We start from the raw sequence: 20246 nt of genomic DNA, 5'->3' as shown, positions 1-20246 counted from the left end.
ATGGAACCCCAGTGACTACTCTCTCCACATGGTGGGACCTGGGGTTGCCCAAACTTCGAAGCTCTCCATCTCTTCTAGGAGAGTCTGCAAAGAGAAGTCCAGGGACTCCTGGCTATACCCCTCCCCCATTTGCTGCATCCGCGCTTCCCCTTTGGGAGCAGGGCCCCCAGGTTGGCGGAGACCCCTTTCTCTGGCTTCCCGACCTCCTTTTGCAATAACAAAAGGCTCCTAGTTTGAGAGTGGGGGTGTCACGGGCTTTATTGCACCGCAGGGTCCACAGGTCCTCTCGACGCTCTATCCAATAAACCCCAGGTCGAAGCCAAGGCGCGTTGGGTGGAGGGAAAAGCGTAATCGCCCCCTCCTCTTCCTCATTAGGTCTAACAGAGCCGGAGGCTTGTGCTGCGGGGCTGGGCGGAGTTGCTTCTTTTGGAAGTTGCAAACGGTAAAATCAGGGCGACTTTCAACCGGCGGGGTGGCGAGTCTCACACGATGCCTCCCGAGCTGGCCTCGGCCTTTGCCCCTCTCCAAGGCTTCCTTCTTGCCAAGGAAAAAGAAGAATTGGCGGCGGCGTGGGGGGGGGGGGGGCTGTACCAAAAGGCAGGGCAGGAGGCGACTCACAACAGCGTCACTAAATCATTCTGTCTCAGCCCTGTTCCCGGGAGAGGGTGGGTTTTTTGTTTTTTTTGATGGATTAAATTAAGCGCTTCCATTTCCGTCCACCACCTGATCGCTGCATTATAAATCCGAACAGCTGATCCGCGAATCTTCAGAAATTCAGGACCGCGCAAAGGAGGCTGCGGCAAGGAAGCCTGGGAGCTGTCCAGTGCTGAACGAGAGACCCCCAGCCAGCAGGACCCCCCCCCCGCCCGCTCCGCTCCGCGCACGCACACGCCGCCGCCGCCGCCGCCGCCACCTCCCCGAAGCGGAACGAACAATACGAATTGCAGCACACCCAGAGAGAGCAGCTGAGCAGGAGCAGCCGCGCTGGAGAGGCGGAGCGGGGGGCGGAAGGCCAGCAACAAGCCGGCGGAGCTGGGGGTGGCGGCGGCGGCGGCGGCGGCGTGCGTGCGCGTCGGGCCGAGCGGAGGAGCGGCAGGCCGGGCCCGCGCCGGGCCAGCGCCGCCGGGGAGCGAGCCAGCCGCGCGCCGCTCTCGCCGGGAGCTGTCCAGGTGCTGAAGCCCTCCCAGGCCGCCTCTTATGACCCAGCGCGGCGTCGGCGGTAACCTCTCGAACTCATGGTGGGCTGCTGCTTCTGAGGCGCGCTGGAGGGCGAGCGAGAGGCCTGCCAAGGCGCAGCAGCTCGCCTCCTCCCTCGCACACGAGCCGCCGCCGCCGCCGCCGCAGCTGGAGCAGGCAGGACCGGCTCGCGGCGCAACCGCCCAGGCTGGAGACCGCCGCCGCCGCCGCCGCCGCCGCTCCGTTCAGGGGCCGGGAAGGAGCGAGCCCATCAACACCCCCAAGCCATAGAGCCCCGCGATTGCCATCCTTGAGTCGTCTCGGTGTTGGCGTCTCTGGCTTTTTTTAAAACTGGTGTGTTTTTTTAAAAAAAAATATCTTATTTTTGTACGCCTCTTTATTTCATTTTTGTTGCTGTTGTCTCCTCTGTCCCACTCCCCGCCGCCGCCCGCCGCCCGCCGCCCGCCGCCCGCCGCCCTTGCCCGTGTGGATCCGTCGGCGGACGCTGCGGGAGCTTTCTCACATTGCGGGAGAGTTCAGAAACCATGCCAAGATCTTTCCTGGTGAAAAAGGTCAAACTCGACGATTTCTCTTCGGCGGACCTAGAAAACTCCTACAGCAGATCGCGGACGGACTTCAACTCCCGGCTCCATGACAAGGGTAAGGGCGGAGGGGGTGTTGGTGGTGGTGCAGGGAGAGCCCCCCTAACAGCCAGCCTAGCCATGACGAGGGAAGAGGGCTAGGCTAGGGGCCGAGCGCGGAGGGCTGGTGCTTGCCCTGCCAGTGTGCAGGGACACCGCCAGAGCCGCCCGGGGCGACCGGGTTGCCTGCGCGAGCCTGGCCCGGAGAGAGGCGCAGCGCGCAAGTGGCGGTCAGTCCCGGTATGCGGCGGCGCCTTCCCTGGAATGCCCCTGCAGCTCCCCGGCAGCCCAGAGCCATCTTGAGCCCTCTCCTCGCGCCTCTCTCGGCTCTGGCTCGACTCGGCGGTGTACCGCTCTGGAAGCCCAGCCTGCTAAAATTAGCACTAGCGGGCTGGGGGTGCAGCTGGGGGGGGAAGCTTTTTTCGAGATGGGGACAAGGGCGGGAATCGGCGCCGCAAGGAGGTCTGAAGGGAGGGGGGAGAGAGAGGAGGAAGCCCCCACTTGAGGCAGGGGAGTGCGGCGCTCGCGAGAGGGGGCCCTTTTGTCTCGCGCTCCTCAAGTTCAAGGGCAACGGAGCTCCCCTACCCGCCTTAGGGAGGACCCTTCGGAGGGGCTCCCCTTAGCCCCTCCCGCTATGGCTCCGAGGGGCTCCCCCTGCAATCCGAGGGGGTGTTTCCCACCCTCCGGCCTGGGCTGCTCACAAGCCCCCGCTCCGCTTTTGTTCCGGGCAAGACGTCTGCAGCGTGTTGCATAAGCGCCGGAATTCTGCTGAAGTGGGTTTTTTTGGGGGGGAGAGGAGGGGGGAATTCGCTTTGCATCCCGCCATTCCCTCGCCTGCCTTTCTCCTCTGGTCTCCTGCAGAGAGCTGACCTTGAGAGGAGGGGAGCGCGCGGGGGGGGGGGGCGCGTAGGGAAAGGGGGTGCCTCTCTCTCGCTGCAGGGCCCAGCGGCTTCTCTCCCCCCGCCTAAATCCTGCCAGCCAGTTATCTGGCCGAGCAAGCCGCAGGTGAAAGGGCCGGGAAATCGCTCTGAATTATGGAGAGGCTGATGCGGGAAGGGAGGTTCATCAAGCGCCGCGCAGATTAGCATGACAGAGGAGCCGCCTGGCCGGGGGGAGAGGGGGGCGGGGAGTGGAGCGGGGGCGGCGGGGGGCGCCTCGAGGCTTCAGCTTGTTGCATCTATTAACTAGAGAGCTCTCGAGCTGAGCTCCGCAGCCCATCAATTATGGACTCCTCATCAGAGGCTCCGAGTCCCGCTCGGCCTGTCCCCGTCCTGCGCGGGCCCAGCAACCTGCTCCGAGGAGCTCTCTGAACTCTCCATCTCTCTCTCTCTCTCTCTCTCTGCCTCTCTCCATCCATCTCCATCGCTATCCCTCTGCGCTCTCCAACCCGCCAATTTCCCTCTCCCTTCTCCTCTGTCCCCCTCGCCCCGTCACTCACTCGCCCTTCCCCACCTCTGTCCATCCCCCGTATCTTCTGGCTTCCTTCTGCTCCGCCGGGCCCATCCTCGCTGCCCCCGCCCCAACTCTCCCTCTCCCTCTCCCGCTCTGCCCTCCTCCAAACTCCCTCCCCGCCACAGGAGGCTACATCAGCGAGTACATCACGCCGTCGTCGGTGTACGAGGGCGAGAGCGACAGCGGCCTCAAGGTGCCCTCGCCGTCGGGCGTCATCTACCCGGGGGCGCACCACGGCGACTATGGCGCGCCAGACTCGGACCAGCCCGACAGCCCTCACTCGGAGCTGGCCGGGGGCTACATCAACGGCGATGCGGCGGTGAGCGAGGGCTATGCCGTCGACGCCTTCTTCATCACCGACGGGCGCTCCCGTCGCAAGGCGGCGGTGGTCGGCAGCGGCGGCGGCTCCCGCTTGGGCCAGCAGCAGCAGCAGCCCCCGGCCCCGCAGCAGCCCCAGCAGCGGCACACGTGCAGCGAGTGCGGCAAGACGTACGCCACGTCGTCGAACCTGAGCCGCCACAAGCAGACGCACCGCAGCCTCGACAGCAAGATGGCCAAGAAGTGCCCCACCTGCGGCAAGGTGTACGTCTCCATGCCGGCCATGGCCATGCACCTGCTGACGCACGACCTCAAGCACAAGTGCGAGGTGTGCGGCAAGGCCTTCAGCCGGCCCTGGCTGCTGCAGGGCCACATGCGCTCGCACACGGGCGAGAAGCCCTTCGGCTGCGCGCACTGCGGCAAGGCCTTCGCCGACCGCTCCAACCTGCGCGCCCACATGCAGACGCACTCGGCCTTCAAGCACTTCAAGTGCAAGCGCTGCAACAAGACCTTCGCCCTCAAGTCCTACCTGAACAAGCACTACGAGTCGGCGTGCTTCAAGGGCGCCGTCCCGCCGCCCCTCAGCCCGGGCCTCGAGGCCTGACCACGCGGGCCCCCAACACTCAGCACAGCCCTGCTGTGGGGGACGCCCCTCGACGGAGCGGTCGGCGGCGGCGGCGGCTGCAGGGGCGGAAGGGCCGAAGAGGAGGCTTGGCCGCGGGCGCCTCGCTAGCCCAGGGCATCGCAGCGGGGTCCCCGCCCCGCCCCGCCCCACAGCCCTCCCCTCCCCCGCCCCCGCCCCCGCCCTTCCTTTGGGCTTTCAAAAGGGTCAACTTGAAGCAAAACGCGAAGAGAGATTTGCAGCCCTCCGCAGCAACCAGTGGCCACCAAGTGTTCACCTTGACAGGTAAAAAACAAGCACTGTTAACCCTTCCTACTCCTGCTAAGCATAAGAAGCCTAATAAGCTGAATAACAATAACGAAGATGATGCATTCTTCATAATGAATTGCGTCAGGCGAGCGATTCTCTTTTTTATTGTTTGATTGAGTTTCAAGACTTTTTTTTTTTTGCTTTAAAGCGCCTGATTTCTATTTTCATAAGTGTTTGCTTTATTATTTATTTATTTAACTTTTTAAAAAATAAGGGAAAGAAAAAATGCGAAAGTATATGTTTAACTTGGAGGCATTCTTATATTATTTATCTATTTATCTATTTATTTATCTATTTATCTATTTATTTATGGGGGGGCTCCCCCCTCCCTTCCGAGGTTTACGTTGCCATTCGTGTTCCAGGAGCCAATTTTTGCACCGCTGTGGACTTCCAGTCTGTACGTTTGTTGCCAAGACGTTTTTACTATGCCAAAGTCTACGTCACTTTTTGAAGGGGGGGGAACGAGGAAACAAACACGAGGAAAAAGGACTGACCTTTTTTTCTTTTCCCTCCCTTTCTTTCTGTTTGTGTTGGTTTGGGTGGGTAATAGTGGCCCTCCCTACTAACACGGATTTTTTGCATGCGAGAACAAGAAGAGCGTATTTAAAATCTATGCCAATTTGATGATGCTTTTTAAAATTATTATTATTATTAATTTTCATTTGTATAACAATTTTAAGTCACTTTTTTCCTTTGCCAAACTTTTAGATAAGAATAGTCTATTTGAGGGCAATATTCTCCTACTGAACTAATAGAAGCAATAATTAACGTAATGCATGTTATTTTTAAGACAATAGTATTACTGAGGAATCAGGTACATTTTAATCCAATATTCTTAATAGCAACGGATATCAGGGACTTTGCCAATGTAGTGAGCTAGAATTAATACGGCGAATCTTCCTTCTCTTCTTAATGAATGCACACTGCCTGCCTTCTTCGACTTACTTCCGAGTAGCTTAGTCAACTCTCTAGGCTTGTAGCGCTTGCCTTGCCGGGAGATCTACGAGCAATTAATCCCCCGATCCCTTCTTTTCTAGCGAATCTGCAAGGAGTGTCCACCTTGGCTTTAAGAGGCGACCCTGCCGCCTTCACTGACCATCAGCCCCCGCCCCCGCCCGCCATACCCGTCCAGTTCTTGGAACTGGGCTGGCTTTCATAGTTTTTGCTTGGAGGGGGGGCGTGTTTTCACCCCACTCGAACCATCTCTGGCCCGGGCCTCTCCACCCGGAGCTGGTCCAAGGCGTTTCGCCACCTCAATGGGTTGCATTCAACAGGTGTGCCCCAGAATCCTTGGCAATTTCGCAAAGGACGCCGGGAGAAGTCATTCTGGGGTCATCCTGGATCCCCTGCCACATTATAAAGGACCCTGAGCCTGCGGGGCTGCCTGCTACTTCCTCGACCCCTCTCCCTCCCCCACATGCAAACACAGGAGACACAGCTTAACCCCCTCCTCACTCTTGCCTGCCTCCAGCCCACCCTCACTGCAGAAGGATCCTCGAAATCACTTGGGGGGGGGCGCGGTGCACCGGCCCACCGCCTCCGCTCACGCCATCGCCTTCCTTTAGGAAAAAGAGAACCCCTCTTAAAGCCTCGTGGACAGTCCTGCTTTTTACCTATAAGGCACTTCTTCCTCTTTTAGGTCTTTCCATTTTATGAATAACTTAAGAAAAATAGACAGCACAAAAGAATAAAAAAACCTTAATAGAATTCAGGTAGAAGGAACTTGTATTAGCTAGGACCTCCTGTTTTTGTACTTAAGATAATGAATAATGCTACTAGGACGATGATGATGACCTTCTCCTACTAATAACTGCTACTAATCCTCCCTCTGCTAATAATGATTTTAAACAAAATGGGAAACTATGAACTACTGTATATTGCAAGAAGCCTTGTAAATACCGTTTGGAAATTTACACGAATTTTTACAAGCTGTAAAGAATCTTAAGCCTGTTTGTGGAAAAAAAAGAGGAAAAAAAAAAGAAAAACAAAACTTTTCCCTGGGAGAAAAGACATAATCCTAAATATTACTGATGATGATGATGATGAAGCATAATGTTGAGCCAGGATGTGACTGATGTACCCTAAAGCACAATATGCGCTGCACAAGAGGTGTCCTCGAGCACTGCACCATTAAAAAACAGAAGACAAACTTGCCAGCCAGGCTGTGGTCTGCGTGCCTCTCTCTCGCTCGCTCTTTTTTCCAGCTCTCGCCACTCCAAGCCGAGGGGTGTGGAGCTGACAGCGAATTCGTGGGGGGTAAGTAACCGAGAGGTGCCGAGCCGAAGTCTGGGGTGTAAAATCTGCCTCCTCGGCTTCCTCTGGGAGAAGGGCCCTCTGCTCATGCTCACGAGCACTCTCGCCTTTGCCGTTTCGCCTCTTCCGAGGTGAGCCCGAGGAGGACCGAGGACAGGTCCCGGGGCTCAAGGCTTGTGGGCTCTGGATCAGCGGCGTTTCCCGCTCTCTGCCCCGGTGCGGCGCACAGTGAGGGGAAAGGGCTTTGCCGGGGCGGGGCTCCTCGTCACCTGTGGATCCTTGATGCTGAGCCGCTCCTCGGAGCAGCGTGCCCACCTGCTAACTAGCAGTTCAAGGCCGCGGCAGCAGAGGCGCCCGCCGCCCGGGGAGCCGGAGCCGGCCTGCGAGGCCCCCTCCCCCCGCCCGCTCCCTGCTTGCATTCCGCTCACGTCGAGGCTATCCCCCTCCCCCTCCTCTGATTAAAGGCATCGGAGGAGGTACAAAGGGAAGCCCCTCCGCCTTTCATCCTAGTTAACCCAGAGCAGAAAAGCAATTTCCCACAGGACGGAGGGGGAGGGGGCGGGGAAAGAGGCCTGGCTGGGCTTGAGGAGGGAGGGAGGGAGGGGGAGGGGTGGGGGGAGGCAGGCCAGCCCCTTCCAGCCCTCCTGCGGCTGCTGCCGCCGCCGCTACTCTGAGGAGCAGAGCCAGAGACGCGCGGCGGGGCCCGATGTGGAGCTGCTTGGGAGTCTGTGCTGGGAAAGGGGTCGCAGCGGCGCTGCGCGATGTGGGCGATCGGCAGGTCTCCTTGGCCCCATGTCAGTTCGCTTGGTTAATTCGAATTAAAGGAGCAGCTTTGGCTTTCTTCCTCTACCACCATCACCCCCTCAATTCGGAGAGGAACTATAAAGGAAAACGTTTGTACTGGACAGACTTTCCTGCGTGCTTTGACACCTTGATTTGGGACGGACAGCATTTTCCCAGGTAGACTCGCTGGCCCGGTGTTAGATCCGAGGGCAGAGTCCAGCACGCTGAAGGGAGTGAGCAATAATTGAGCGATCACTGTTGAGCAGATCGGTTCAAAGAACCCAGCCCCCCAGCTCCACACCCCGCCCCACTTTTCTTCATTATCCGAGGGGCTCCCAGGGAGAGGGGCAAACACGGCTCCTCCCTCTCCCCTAGCTACACCCCCCGGTCTCCAGATGTTGTCGGAGGCCAACTCCCAGGACAGCGGAAGGTCCTTGTGGCACCTGGGATGATGCGAAGGGCAGCCCCACAGCCGCCACTGGAGACGCCGCAGGGCTGGGGGAAACCCCGCCTTAGTCCGCCTGGCTCAGGATGGAAGCGGGTGCCCTCTGCAGGGCCGCCCGAGGCACTTTCCCAGGCCTCCCTGGAGATGCTGCTGCGGGGCGTGGAGCCCGGGACCTTTTGCTCCTCAAACAGCTGCTGTGCCGCTCAGCTCCGCAGCGGCCTACATGCCTGTGAAGGGGCTCCTTTCCCCGGGTTTGGATGGCAAAAGGAGCTGGGCCCGACCGAGACCGTCTGGGGCCAGAGGTGAGAGCCCAGATGGCTCCGCCCCTGTGGCCGAGCACAGTCCACTGCGGAGTGAAACGGCCCTTCTCCTGCGCGCTCCCTCCCGCCATGCGTGGTGGGAGACCTTCCCAAGGGACTGCGCCCCGTACTTCAAGGGCCAGGTCTGCCCATCTTCAGATGGCTACCCTCCTCTCATCACTAACCACTGGGGCAAAATGAATCCGCTGGGAAGGTCTCTTGTGCAAGCACCGCCCTTATGTGATAAACAGGAGGTGTCACTGCCTCCTCCTCCTGTCAATGGGACTCACGGCGGAGTCTTCCTCCATGAGTCACATGTTTCTGCTTCCTCCTGTGCCATCCTTAAGGGCATCCAAACTCTGCCAGCCGAGGCTGCTCCCCTCTAAGGAGACCCCCGCCCCACAAATTTCACGAGGCCAGGGTGCCCAGCCAGGGCTGCTCCGTCCGTCTTTCTAGGATTCCTTCCCAGTTTCTGGAATCTTCTGGAGGAAGCAGAAGGGCTGCTTTTGTGTTTGGGGCCAATTGGGACCCGATCCGGCAGGAAGTTCTCCACCTGTGCTCTGCGGCAGCTCTCATTTGTTTCACTGGGCTGTACGTGGGAGAACTTCCCAGAGCATCGACGGAGCTCACTAGCTGAGGCTAAGGAGGGTAGTAGTTTCCCCCATTAACTTTAATCATCCTGTAATGTGGCTTTTCATAAACTAGAACAATTTTGCTCCTAGTTGCAGATGTCTGACAAATGCGGTATGGACTCTTCGGGGCCTGTTGGGCTAGCGGGGGTAGGAATCTCCCTCCCTGCCTTCTGGGCTTTGCTCGCAGGCTTCTAAAAGGCACAGCCCAATTGGGAAAAGCAGGCTGGACCCCCGCTGCCCGCCCGCCCCCTCCCGGAAGCTCACCTCAGGCCTCTCCGATCCGCACCACTGTCTCTCTGGGTGGGTGGCATCCCGCCCAGGACTGCTACCCACTGTCACCCATTCAGTACCACCCCCAGTGTCGCTCTCAATGGGTAAAGGTAAAGTGTGCCGTCCAGTCAGTGTCGACTCCGGGCGCCCACAGAGCCCTGTGGTTTTCTTTGGTAGACTACAGGAGGGGTTTCCCATGGCCATCTCCCGCGCAGTATGAGAGGATGATGCCTTTCAGCATCTTCCTATCGCTGCTGCCCGATATGGGTGTTTCCCATAGTCTGGGAAACATACCAGCGGAGATTCGAATCGGCAACCTCTGGCTTACTAGTCCAGTCATTTCCCCGCTGTGCCATTTAGGTGGTTTTCTTAATGGGTGCCACCCCCACCCCCACCCCCACTTCTTCGGCTGCACCTGGGTTCGGGACAGGCAGGCTCCATCTCGCTTCCCCAGGAAGGACAGGCGCTGCGCCTCCCGAGCGGCAGGGGGCGCACCTGGCCGTCTTGGGGAGTCGGGCTCCTGCCCGCCTGAGCAGGGCAAGTTGCAACTTGCGGTTGTTGCCCAGCGAGGTCAGCTGCATGCCAGGTGCCCAAAAGGCCAGGTGGCAGGCAGAGGAGGGTGGCAACGACCAGCTGCCAAGGCTTCAGATGCCGCCACGAGGAAGGTTCGGCCCATCGGCTGGCGGCAGAGAAAAGAGCCCACCCCTTTGGACTCAATTGCGGCGGATCGGAAATGGGGCGCAAAGCTTCGTCCGAGTCCAGCCCTTGCTAGCTGCAGAGGCCAGGGGGGGGCAACAAGGGCCAAGTCCCGCGCCAGGCTCCAGCCTGGGTACTTTGGCTTCCTTCCGGCTCCAGACAGAAAAGGGCCCCTCCTCCAGAGGTGCGGCGGACTGGGTGCTTTCCCCTCAGGGTGACACTGCAACCCACCTTCTCCTCTGCCCCATGACTTCAGGCAGGGGTTCCGGAGAAGGGATAATGATGGCCCAGGCCACCAGAGTCCCCGGCCCCAGAAAGGACATATTGGCGAGACCCTAGAGAAGGGCCCAGACCCGCTTGGCTACACAGCCTTGTTCTTTGGCAAGTGGAGAACTGGGCCATTTCCCAAACCAGAAGGAGAAGGGCAGTCAAGCGCGCCTCGTGTGTGTGTGTGTGTGTGTGTGAGGGGGGGGGGGTAGCCAATCTGATGGGTCCACCATAGCTGAGACCGGAACCCAGGACCGCTCAGAGATTCTAGCCACAGGACAGCATTGTCTCTTCCTTCTCCTCCTCGATCGGTAGGACTGGGAACTGCGAGGGGTGACGGTGCCCCCCTTAGCAGGAACTGCGAGGGGTGACGGTGCCCCCCTTAGCAGGGGCGTAACTAGGGGAGAAGGGACCCGGCCTCTCGGAGTGATGGAGCTATGAAGAGAATAGGGAGGGCTGGAGCTGGGGGCCCCTCAGGGGATGGGGGGCCACGTTCTTTGAACCCCTCCGCTCAATTATGGCGACACTCCTGCTGCCCCCTTCGCCACTACCTGGAGGGAGTCCGGCGGCGAAGGGCCCCCCTGCCTATTCGCTCACCCTGCCAGCACTGTCCAGCTTGGGGGCTCGGTCTCCCCGCCGCGGCAGTTCCTCCCTCCCTCCCCGCTCGGCAGGCCCGCCCAGACCCCGGATCTTCGCCCCCCCCCCGACGCTCTGGCCGCGGTCCTGCTGCTGCTGCAGTCGGGGCGGCGAAGTTGCAGCTGGCTCCGCAGCGCTGCGGCCCGCAGCCGAGTCGGCAGGCACCTTCTTCCCTCCCAGGAGGCTGCCAAGCGCAGCAGCTTTTGCGTGCCAAGGCGCGCGGGGGGCGGGGCGGGGGATGCCTCGCCTCCTCTGCCCCCTCCCTAGGGGAGTCAGCGCGGGATGCAGCAATAGGGCTGGCGCTGCTGCAGGAGCTGGGCTCGCCAAAGTCACCGCGTGTCCTTGGCCGGCAGGTTCAGGGACTCCCAGCCAGCTAGCCAGCCAGCAGGGGCGCGCGGGAGGGAGCGGAGGCTCTTGCCTCCGGAATGGCTCTGCCCGCCCCGCGCTTCTCTGCCAGCTCTGCTGAGTCATGTTCTAGCTTGCAGAAGGGAGCAACTGAGTCCCGATTGCGGGCGCGGGGGATGGGGGGGGGAGCGCGGCATGGACGCCACAGGTTGCGCTGTCAGTGGGTGGGGTGGGGGCGGATAGCGGAAGGGGGAAGGAACAGGCCAATCAGCATGCGAGGATTATCCCCCCCACGCTCTTGGACCTCTGCCCACCACTGCAGGCAGCAGCAGGGCAGTCGTCTCTGGGGTTCAGCACAGCCCGCCCGCCCGCCGTCGGACAAAGGTGCAGTGCGGAGAGCGCTGGGAGCCCAAGCGGGGAGGGAGGGGGCTCTGGGGGCTGGGCTTCTGGCCGGCTCCTGGGCCTCGCAGGGCTGTAAAGAAGGGAGGATCGGGGCCGGGGCGGGGCCGGGGCATTGGTTCTCCCGCTCCTACCGGGCAGAAGAAGATGCAAGAGCAAGACCCCGCCCCTCGCGGTTTCAAGGCTGCCTCGGAGGCGCGCCCCAGTCCGCTCGCCAGCGTCCTTTAAGTTGCAGCAGCGTTGCAGACCGAGAATAGTCCCGCGCTTAGCGGCCCGCCCAAAGACTACAAATCCCAGCATGCTTTGGGGGGCAAGACGCACCAAGCCGGCTTTGAGGGAGGGGAGTGGGTCGCGCCTTTCCGCAGTGCTCGACGAACCACGCACACACTCAGCACGCGCCTCGAAGGCCTCCAGCCCCGTGGTGCCCCGCGGGATTCTTCTGCACAGATCCCCCAGCGGCGCGCGGGGTAGGAGGCCCCCTAGCAGACACAGCGCCCCCTAGCAATGCCCCGGGAACGGGCGGGGGTCTCCTTGCCCCCTCCCGCGCCAGTCTGGCCCCTTCCCTCCCCACGTCCTGCCCGCTGAGCGCCGCTGACCTCGAGTGACCTGCTTCGCCCGCAGCGCAGAAGGCAAATGGGAGCAGCCGAGCCGAGCCCGTGTCGTCCCGGACATACATCAAGCCCGGCCCGGGGCGCTTGGGAGGCAGCCAAGGAAGCGCTGCACTGGGCACCGCAGCAGCCGCCGCCCCCGCCCGCCCCCTGCCCTCCCTGCCCGCTGCTGCCGGTCCCGCGGCGGAGGGTGGCGGGCATGGCCCGGAGGGAGCGACGGAGGAACATCGTGGGAAGAGGGGACGAAGAGGCAAGCCCCTGCCTGCTGCCCCGAGGGCCTTGCAAGGAGGAAGGGCAGGCAAGGGAGGGAGGCCGCGGCTCCTGGCCCAGCCGTGTGGGCGGCTACGGCGAGGGTTCCGGCCGGGGGCTCGTGGCCGGCGCGCAGCTCGCTCGCCTTGGCCAGTGGAGCGCGGACTCAGCGGCCTGGGTCCTGAGCCGGTTCGCTGCTCCGCTCTGCCTGCATTGGAACGCGCGGGGGAGGGAGGGGGGGAGGGCGGCGCTTCTGCCGCGCTCTTTCCTTTGCAATCGATTTAACAGACCCCGGAGGGAGAGCGAGCCAAGCACAGCCTGTTCTCTGCTGCGGCGGCGGCGGCCTCGCTCCCCCCCCCCGCCCCCCAGCATCCAGCTGCTGCATCTGGCTCTCCTCCCCTTGCCAGCCCTGCGCTGCGGGGAGGGGGCTCTTTTGCAAGGGAGGGGGGGCGAGGGGGTCAGTGGAGAGCAGCTGCACCTGCCCCCTCCCTCCAGGGTGCGATGGGCTGCTGCTAGCTTTCTAGTTTGCCCAGGAAGGTTGTCCTTGCCCGGGGTTGGAAGGCAGCGCCTCGTCTCTCCTCTCTTCGGACGGTGTAACAGAGAAGCGACTCCACGGCTCCGGAGGGGCTCCGAAGGGAGCGCCCTAGTTCGGAGGCCGGAGGGGCCGTTTGTGCTGTAGGGAAGTGAGACGGTCGGGGAGGGCGCCCCTTCCGTGCGCCAGAGATCCGGCAGGGGGCGCTGTGTCAGAGTCACCATCTTTGGTGTGGGGTGCTGCTGGTGGGGGGGGGCTTTGTTTTTCAGGAAGGAAGGGGGGTGAGCTCTCTGAAGGGCCCTTAAAGCCCGATTATGCCTCTAGGGGGCTCTGCGTGGCAAGCAGTGGGGCGGGGGCTGGCTTGGGCCACCTTCTTCTGCAGTAGAGGGTTCCAGGCTGTCCCCAGGAGTCTGTGTGCCTTGGTGAGCACACTGAAACCGTTTTGGTGTGTTCGTTTACACCCCCCCCCCATCTTTTCATCCTCAAAGAGGCCCTCAAGGCAGCTAAAACACAGTAAAAACATACCATCATTTTTAATTTTTTAAAAAAGGGGTTTTTAAATTGCCTTTCTGCCTTCAACAAGGCAACCAAAGTGGTGCATGGCACAAAACCATAAAAACAGAACAGAACATATTGAAACAACTAAAGCCAAATCAACCACATTCAACCAGAATGGCAAACAAACAGACAAACAAACAAACAAACACAAATTCGGGGGTGGGGGAAAGTAGATGCCAGCCCGCCCCCTTTGTGAACACTTTCCATATATGTTCTTATATGTTCTTATCTCCGACTTTTTCACACAACGATGAGCCAGCGATGAGCCAGTGGTTAGAGTGCTGGACTAGGACCGGGGAGACCCGAGTTCAAATCCCCATTCCGCCATGAAACTAGCTGGGTGATTCTGGGCCAGTCACTTCTCTCTCTCTCAGCCTAACCTACTTCACAGGGTTGTTGTGAAAGAGAAAGTCGAGTATGTAGTACACCCCTCTGGGCTCCTTGGAGGAAGAGCGGGATATAAATGTAAAAATCGTCATCATCATCATCATCATCATCTTATGGAATTCTCTGCCACAAGATGAGGCGACAGCCAGCAACCTGGATGGCTTTAAGAGGGGTTTGGATGACTTCATGGAGGAGAGGTCTATCAATGGCTACTAGTTGGAGGGCTATAGGCCACCTCCAGCCTCCAAGGCAGGATGCCTCTGAGTACCAGTTGCAGGGGAGTCACAGCAGCAGGAGGGAGGGCATGCCCTCAACTCCTGCCTGTAGGCTCCAAGTGGCATCTGGTGAGCCAGTGTGTGAAACAGGATGCTGGACTAGATGGGCCTCCTTGGGCCTGGTCCAACAGGGCTGTTCTTATGTTCTTACGAAGCAAGCATGATTTTGCCATGTGATGAACCACCAGCAGCAGCGCTGGTGGTAGATGAGCCTCTTGGGGCGGGGAATTTCAATGGCCGGATGCCACAACCCAGACGGCCCTGTCATGCGTCCCTGACAAGGAAGCCTCCAATGTCAGAGGGACACATAACAGGGCTGAGATGTTGATTGCAGTGGGTGGGAAGAGAGATACCTTGAGACACTCCGGTCCCAAGCCGTTTAGGGCTGTACGAGTAATAACCAGCACCTTGGATTGTGTCTGGAAACAAATTGGCAATCAGTGCAGAGGAAACAGGAGGGGAGTTCTCTGCTTCCGAGCTGGAGCCCCAGCGGAACTCTCACGACTGCATCATGGACCACTTGGCATCTCCAGGCACTTTCAAGGGCAGCTCCACACAGAACAGGTTAGAGTAGTCTAGAGGCGACACCGGCGAGATCTGCTTTCTCCCACAAGTGCTGCTGTAGTTTGGAGCAGTTGCTCCAAAGCTGTGCAAGTGCCCCATTCCAGGCTGAGCCAGGACATACGCTGAGGCCCCCAAGTGGCAGGGGCACAGACTATGGGCAGCTGCCAAGGAGAAAGGGGGCAGCACTCTAGAGAGCTCCACGCAGGAGGGCAGGGATGATGAGCCCCAGACTGGAGGAGGGGTGTTGGTCCAAGAGCTGCCTGGCACTGACTGCTGGGTTTCATCGCTGCTGCCCAGGCAGGGTGGACTGAACCTGCCCCTTCGCTGGGGAAGGCTCTGTTCTTCGTCAAAAGGGCCTTGCCCAGATTTCTCAATGGTGCCCCTGAAGCCTTTGTGGGGCGTCTCCTTGGGCCAGCAGGTCCTTGAGGGACTCTTCCACGCCAGAGGATGCAAGCAGCGCCGTCTCCTTGGGTTTGAGGGGTGCACGCTCTGCTTCCCCTGGTGCAGGCTCCACTCGTAAAGGCGGATCCCTAGCAGTGCGGGTGACTGGACTGCCCAGAGGAGGTCACAGGGAGAGAGGCAGAGCCCAGAGGGGAGGCCTCCCAAGGGGACTGGGAACCAGCAACAGTGGAGCTGGAGCTGAGACCTTGTAGGACCACGTCCTTTCCTGCTCTGCCTAGGAGCCTAACTCCCAAGGAGGCCTCTGCACTGGTGCCCCCCTCCTCCTGAGGAGACCCATTACAGGGCAAGCCCTGAGTGGCCACCAGTTGTGCCCTCCTCCTTCTCGCTGGCCCTGCCTGAGTGCGGAAGAGTCCGTGTCCTCCCCCGCCCCCCCCCCACTGGCCCAGTCACGTGCCCCTTTGACACACCAAGAGGCCCAGGAGAGCCTCACTGCTCCCCCAGCCAAGTGAGCTCCTGCAAGTTTTCCGTTCAGACACTGAGTCCCAGTTGCTGGGAGGGCGAGTGGGGCGGACGGCTGCTGCCTTGGTGGTGTCTTCTGGTGGGCTTCCTGGTTTGCAGTATGGAGATAATGAAGCTGGTCTGCTCTGCAGGGCTGTTGTGAACCATCCTGAAATGAAAGGTGTCAGACTCTCAGGAATGCGTGGGCATTTTAGAGGGTGTCTTCCATGCAGCCCATTCTGCACAGGCTTGGCATGCACGTCCCAGTTCTTGGCTTCGGTCCTGAGAACAGGAGAGGAGCCTTTTCTTGAATCAAACTTCACCTGGAACCTTACCAACTGGAAACCCAGAGCGGTTACCCCTTGCCCCCCCCTCCCCCTCACACATGCAGACACACACCTGGGTGCTGGTATGTCCAGGGACATCCGACGGTTTCTCTAACCACTTCTGCCCTGGCATGGAGACAGCACCCCTCACCAGCCCCACAGAAGCCCCCTGTAAAACCCCCCCCACTGCCGCCACCCTGCTTGGCTCCCTCCAGCTGGTCCTCCTGCTTAATCAGCAAACAGGATTATGCATCTCAGTCTTTGCATCCCTTGCAGATGCTTATTAACTGCCTTAGCCCTGTTACGCATAATCTCATTGCTGGGGCTGCCTGCCTCGAAGGAGATAAGGCAGGCTTCCCTGGCCCCGCCTGGGAGAACCCTGCCCCCCCTCCAGACACCAGGGAGCCACAAAGCTTGGTATGGATTGGCAGATGTGTTGGGTGGGAGCCCATGAGCAGAGGACACCTCAAGCCAACATGCTGGGCTGCCTCCTTGTGGCAGAGGAGGAGAAGACATCTCCAGAGTACTAGGCTGCAAGGTGTTAGGAGAGCAAAGGACCTTTCTCCAAGGCAGGCTTGTCCACACCTTAGAACACGCCCCCCCCCCCCCCCCCGGTTAGGAACACAGGAAGCTGCCCTATCCTGAGTCAGACCATTGCTATCTCTAGCTCAGTATTGTCTTCACAGACTGGCAGCGGCTTCTCCAAGGTTGCAGGCAGGAATCTCTCTCAGCCCTATCTTGGAGAAGCTGCCAGGGAGGGAACTTGGAGCCTAGATGCTCTTCCCAGAGTGGCAGCTCCATCCCCTGAAGGGAATCTCTTCCAGTGCTGCTCACACTTCTAGTCTCCCGTTCAGATGCAACCAGGGTGGACCCTGCTTAGCTAAAGGGACAAGTCCTGCTTGCTACCACCAGACCAGCTCTCCTCCAGGTTGCCATCTTTGGTGCTGGCCTTGCTCCTGTGCCTTAGCAGCAGGTTGAGAGCGTCTATAGTTATCAAGCTGCTCTCCTCACCTCCTCTTCGGGCCAGGAGAAACCTCACTGTCTGGCTGTCTGCATGCCAGGCTGCTCTTAAAGGCAGGCAAGCAGGGCCAGTAAAGAGGGGGCACAAGGACCTGGTGGCCAGATGCCCACTCATGCAGGGGCCGAAAATGTCCTGTCCTGTGCAGCACTCACAGCCCAGGCGTCCGCCTTTTCCTCTGGTGGGCTGCAGCTCAAGGGGTCCTGAGCTCTGGGAACTTATCTTGCATGAGAATGCTTCTACTGGGCCACGCAGGGTAGCAGTGCCAGCAATGCGCTCTTCCTGGGAAAGGCCAGGGATGATGGGCTGAAAGCCAGGTTGGACTCTTCAAGGTCATTCATGTCAAGCTGCAATGACACGTCTGTCCACAAGATGGGGATGGTGCCCCACAAAACTGCAAGGAAGACAAAAGTTGGGAAACTTCTCTGTCCCTGGGATTGGAGGAGGGTGGGGGTGGGGATCCTTCCTTGCCGGTGGAATGGTCCTCTTCTTCCTGTATTTTCAAATGGCCTGAAAATACACACAAATTTAGCAGATGAAGCTTTCCCTGGTAGGGAGATGGGCAGGGCTGTCCTTCGGGCATGGCAAGCAGGGTGACCGCCCCTTGGGGCCCCGCTCTTTTAACCCCCATTAGAATTAACTGGCAGGGGCCCCACACTGGCTGTTTTGCCTGGAGATGGGGAAAGATGGAGAGACGTGGCAACCCTATGGGGGAGACCACACACACACACACACACACACACACACACACACACACACTGATGTGTTGGGGCAACATGAGAGACAATTCCAGAATCTTCCAGCTGGCCACTTGGGGAAGCAGCTTGCTGGCCTGGCTGGGCCCAGCCAGGTTCCAATCCAGTAGCCAGACTCTTCTTAGGGTGACTCTCAAGGTCGGGGACCCTTGTACAGGAGTGCTTGCCTCTAAAAGCAATGATGATGATGATGATGATGATGATGATGATGATGATGATGATGATGTTGATGATCGCCTGCCTTCACTATGAGGGCACCAGCAACTTCCCAGACACAGGAAGGTAGGAAGCTGTCTTCTAATAGCAGCAGCAGCAGCTCTCCTCTGAGGTGAGTTCCACGAATGCACCTGAAGAGGGCGCTGCAGCTTCTCCAGCTGCAAAGTATTGTGGTTTGATGAGCAATGAAATAATTAATATTGTACTGAACAATTTAAGTAGAAATAAAAAGAGATTGTGAATGGCAAATATGAGCCAGCATCCACTAGAAGTTGCCAGTTTTCCAACCAGACCCTGCAGCTGTGTCTTTGACAGTGGTTGGATCTGCAGCAAACAAGAGGGAATTGTGTTGAGCCTCATGGGGTGGAAACCGGCACATGCTGAGTTCTGATTCAAACCCAGTAGGGCCTGTTTCTGAGTAAACGTGCGCAGGATTATGCCATAAGGCTGCAATCCTATGCACAGTTACTTGGGAGTAAGTCTCACTGAACTCAGTGGCTGACCTTCAGAGCACAGAAGTGTCCATGCAGTGAGACAGCGGCCTAGCAGAACTTCCAAACTAACCACACGGATGCAGCCGGGAAGCAGCCATTTCTGATACACTCCTCTTCATAAGAACAGCCCTGCTGGATCAGGCCCAAATGCACCATCCTGTTTCATACAGTTAGTGTTGCCATATTCAAGCTTCCCAAATCCAGGTGGCCTAATTTGCAAATTATGCAAATTATGTGGCACATAATTTGCATTTTATTTAATTATTTATTTGACAGATTTGTCTACTTACCTCTCCTTCTCTGCCCTCCCATGTGATTGAATCCAGAGTAAAATCCAGGCAATCCAGGCAGTCCATTTGAAATCCGTGTAAATCTGGGTGGAATTCTGCTTATTTTTTGAAGAGTTATATCCTGCCTTTTGATGAAATGATCTGCAGGGCAGCTTATAACAAAGTGCAATGATACAAAAATCCAGACCAAGAAACCACAAAGGAACATAGGAAGCTGCCTTCTACTGAATCAGACCCTTGGTCTATCTAGCTCAGTATTGTCTTCACAGACAGGCAGCGGCTTCTCCAAGGCTGCAGGCAGGAGTTTCTCTCAGCCCTATCTTGGAGATGCTGCCAGGGAGGGAACTTGGTGTTGGAAGTTCTCTGTGGTGAGAGAATCCCTTTCTCATTATAGCAGAGTGCACAGAGGCACAACACAGCGGATTTAGTTAGGCATGCGTGTATGCTGAGAGTAAAGTAGCTTGGAGCCAATTCATAGTTTCAAATCAGTATAAAAGGCATTTATTAAGGAACTCCATTCTAGATAGGAAAGTGAGGAGTTAGGATCTCTAATTATCTATCTAGCTGGATGCAGATGGATTCTGCATCTTCTCTGCACACATGGTGCAGGGAGAGGCACTTACCATGTTGCAAGGTGGGAGGGCAGGCAGGGAAGAGAGAGAGAAGGAAGGAAGTTAATCCCTAAGAGTAGCAATCTACATATCCAAAGGGATAGTGTCAGAGCAGTAGAGAAGGGATGACCAATGTCTTACCCCTCTTGCCCTCTGACTCACTAGTCTGTCCTCCACTGTCTGAGACAAGAGACAGCACAAAGTCCTTTAACTTCCAACACTTGGAACCTTCTGCATGCAAGCAGGCAGGTGCTTTCCAGAGCGGCCCCATCCCCTCAGGGGAATAGCCAGGGGCGTAGCTAGGGGAGAAGGGTCCATGTTCATCCCTCTCTCTGGCGCCCCCCCCCGAGTGAGGGAGTCCCCTATTCAAATGCATCCCAGGGTGGACCTTGCTTTCCCAAGGGACGATTCACACTTGCTACCCCAAGAGCAGCTCTCCTCCTGCCCTGCACACACAACTCAGTGCCCCCAGGGCCTCCTGCGGATAGCCAAGGCCAGAGTGCCCGTCTTCCCCCCCCCCCTTCAAGCAACTGGCAATTGGAGCCGAATGTGCTCTCTGGTGGGGAGGACCCGCAGGAGGAGAAACCGTGGCTCCCTGCATCTGCTCCTCCTCTGGCCGTGGCTGGAGCCAGGCTGGGCCCTCCCTTGGCTGCCATGTTCTTCTTGGGTGGGGGGCAGGGATGCAGCCTCCCAGTGGCCCTCTGAACTGTGGCAGTGTGGGGCTTCCTTTGGTTCTGCTGCAACTCCAAAGCCACTTAGGAAGCATCTTCAGGGCGCGTTGAGGACAGAAGGTAGGCAGGAGAACATCTCCCCGGACAGTGGGGAGGGGGCCCCCTTGGCAGTTCTGCTGTGGATGCCCACATGCCTTGGACTCTTGCTGCACACATCTCCCTGATCCCGCCCCCCCGGCCCCCTCCAAG

General features: G+C 58.8%; 1 protein-coding gene across 1 annotated transcript; it reads left to right on the top strand.

Annotated features, from left to right (window-relative positions):
• Positions 1–593: 593 nt before the first annotated feature.
• Positions 594–6674, top strand: SCRT1 (scratch family transcriptional repressor 1). Its single transcript, XM_053250867.1, has 2 exons — positions 594–1836; positions 3395–6674. Exons 1-2 carry the CDS (start codon positions 1722–1724, stop codon positions 4189–4191), a joined length of 912 nt encoding a protein of 303 aa, XP_053106842.1. The 5' UTR covers positions 594–1721; the 3' UTR covers positions 4192–6674.
• Positions 6675–20246: the final 13572 nt, after the last annotated feature.

This window comes from Hemicordylus capensis, chromosome 4 (genome assembly GCF_027244095.1).
Source record: "Hemicordylus capensis ecotype Gifberg chromosome 4, rHemCap1.1.pri, whole genome shotgun sequence".
Lineage (NCBI taxonomy): Eukaryota > Metazoa > Chordata > Lepidosauria > Squamata > Cordylidae > Hemicordylus > Hemicordylus capensis.
This window is presented reverse-complemented; position numbering and strand designations above follow the sequence as displayed.

Bases quoted from the DNA above. Each gene is read 5' to 3' on its own strand.
- SCRT1 (XM_053250867.1), top strand. From the start codon at position 1,722: ATGCCAAGATCTTTCCTGGTGAAAAAGGTCAAACTCGACGATTTCTCT. The intron at 1,837-3,394 runs GTAAGGGCGGAG...TCCCCGCCACAG, and splicing joins CTCCCGGCTCCATGACAAGG to GAGGCTACATCAGCGAGTAC.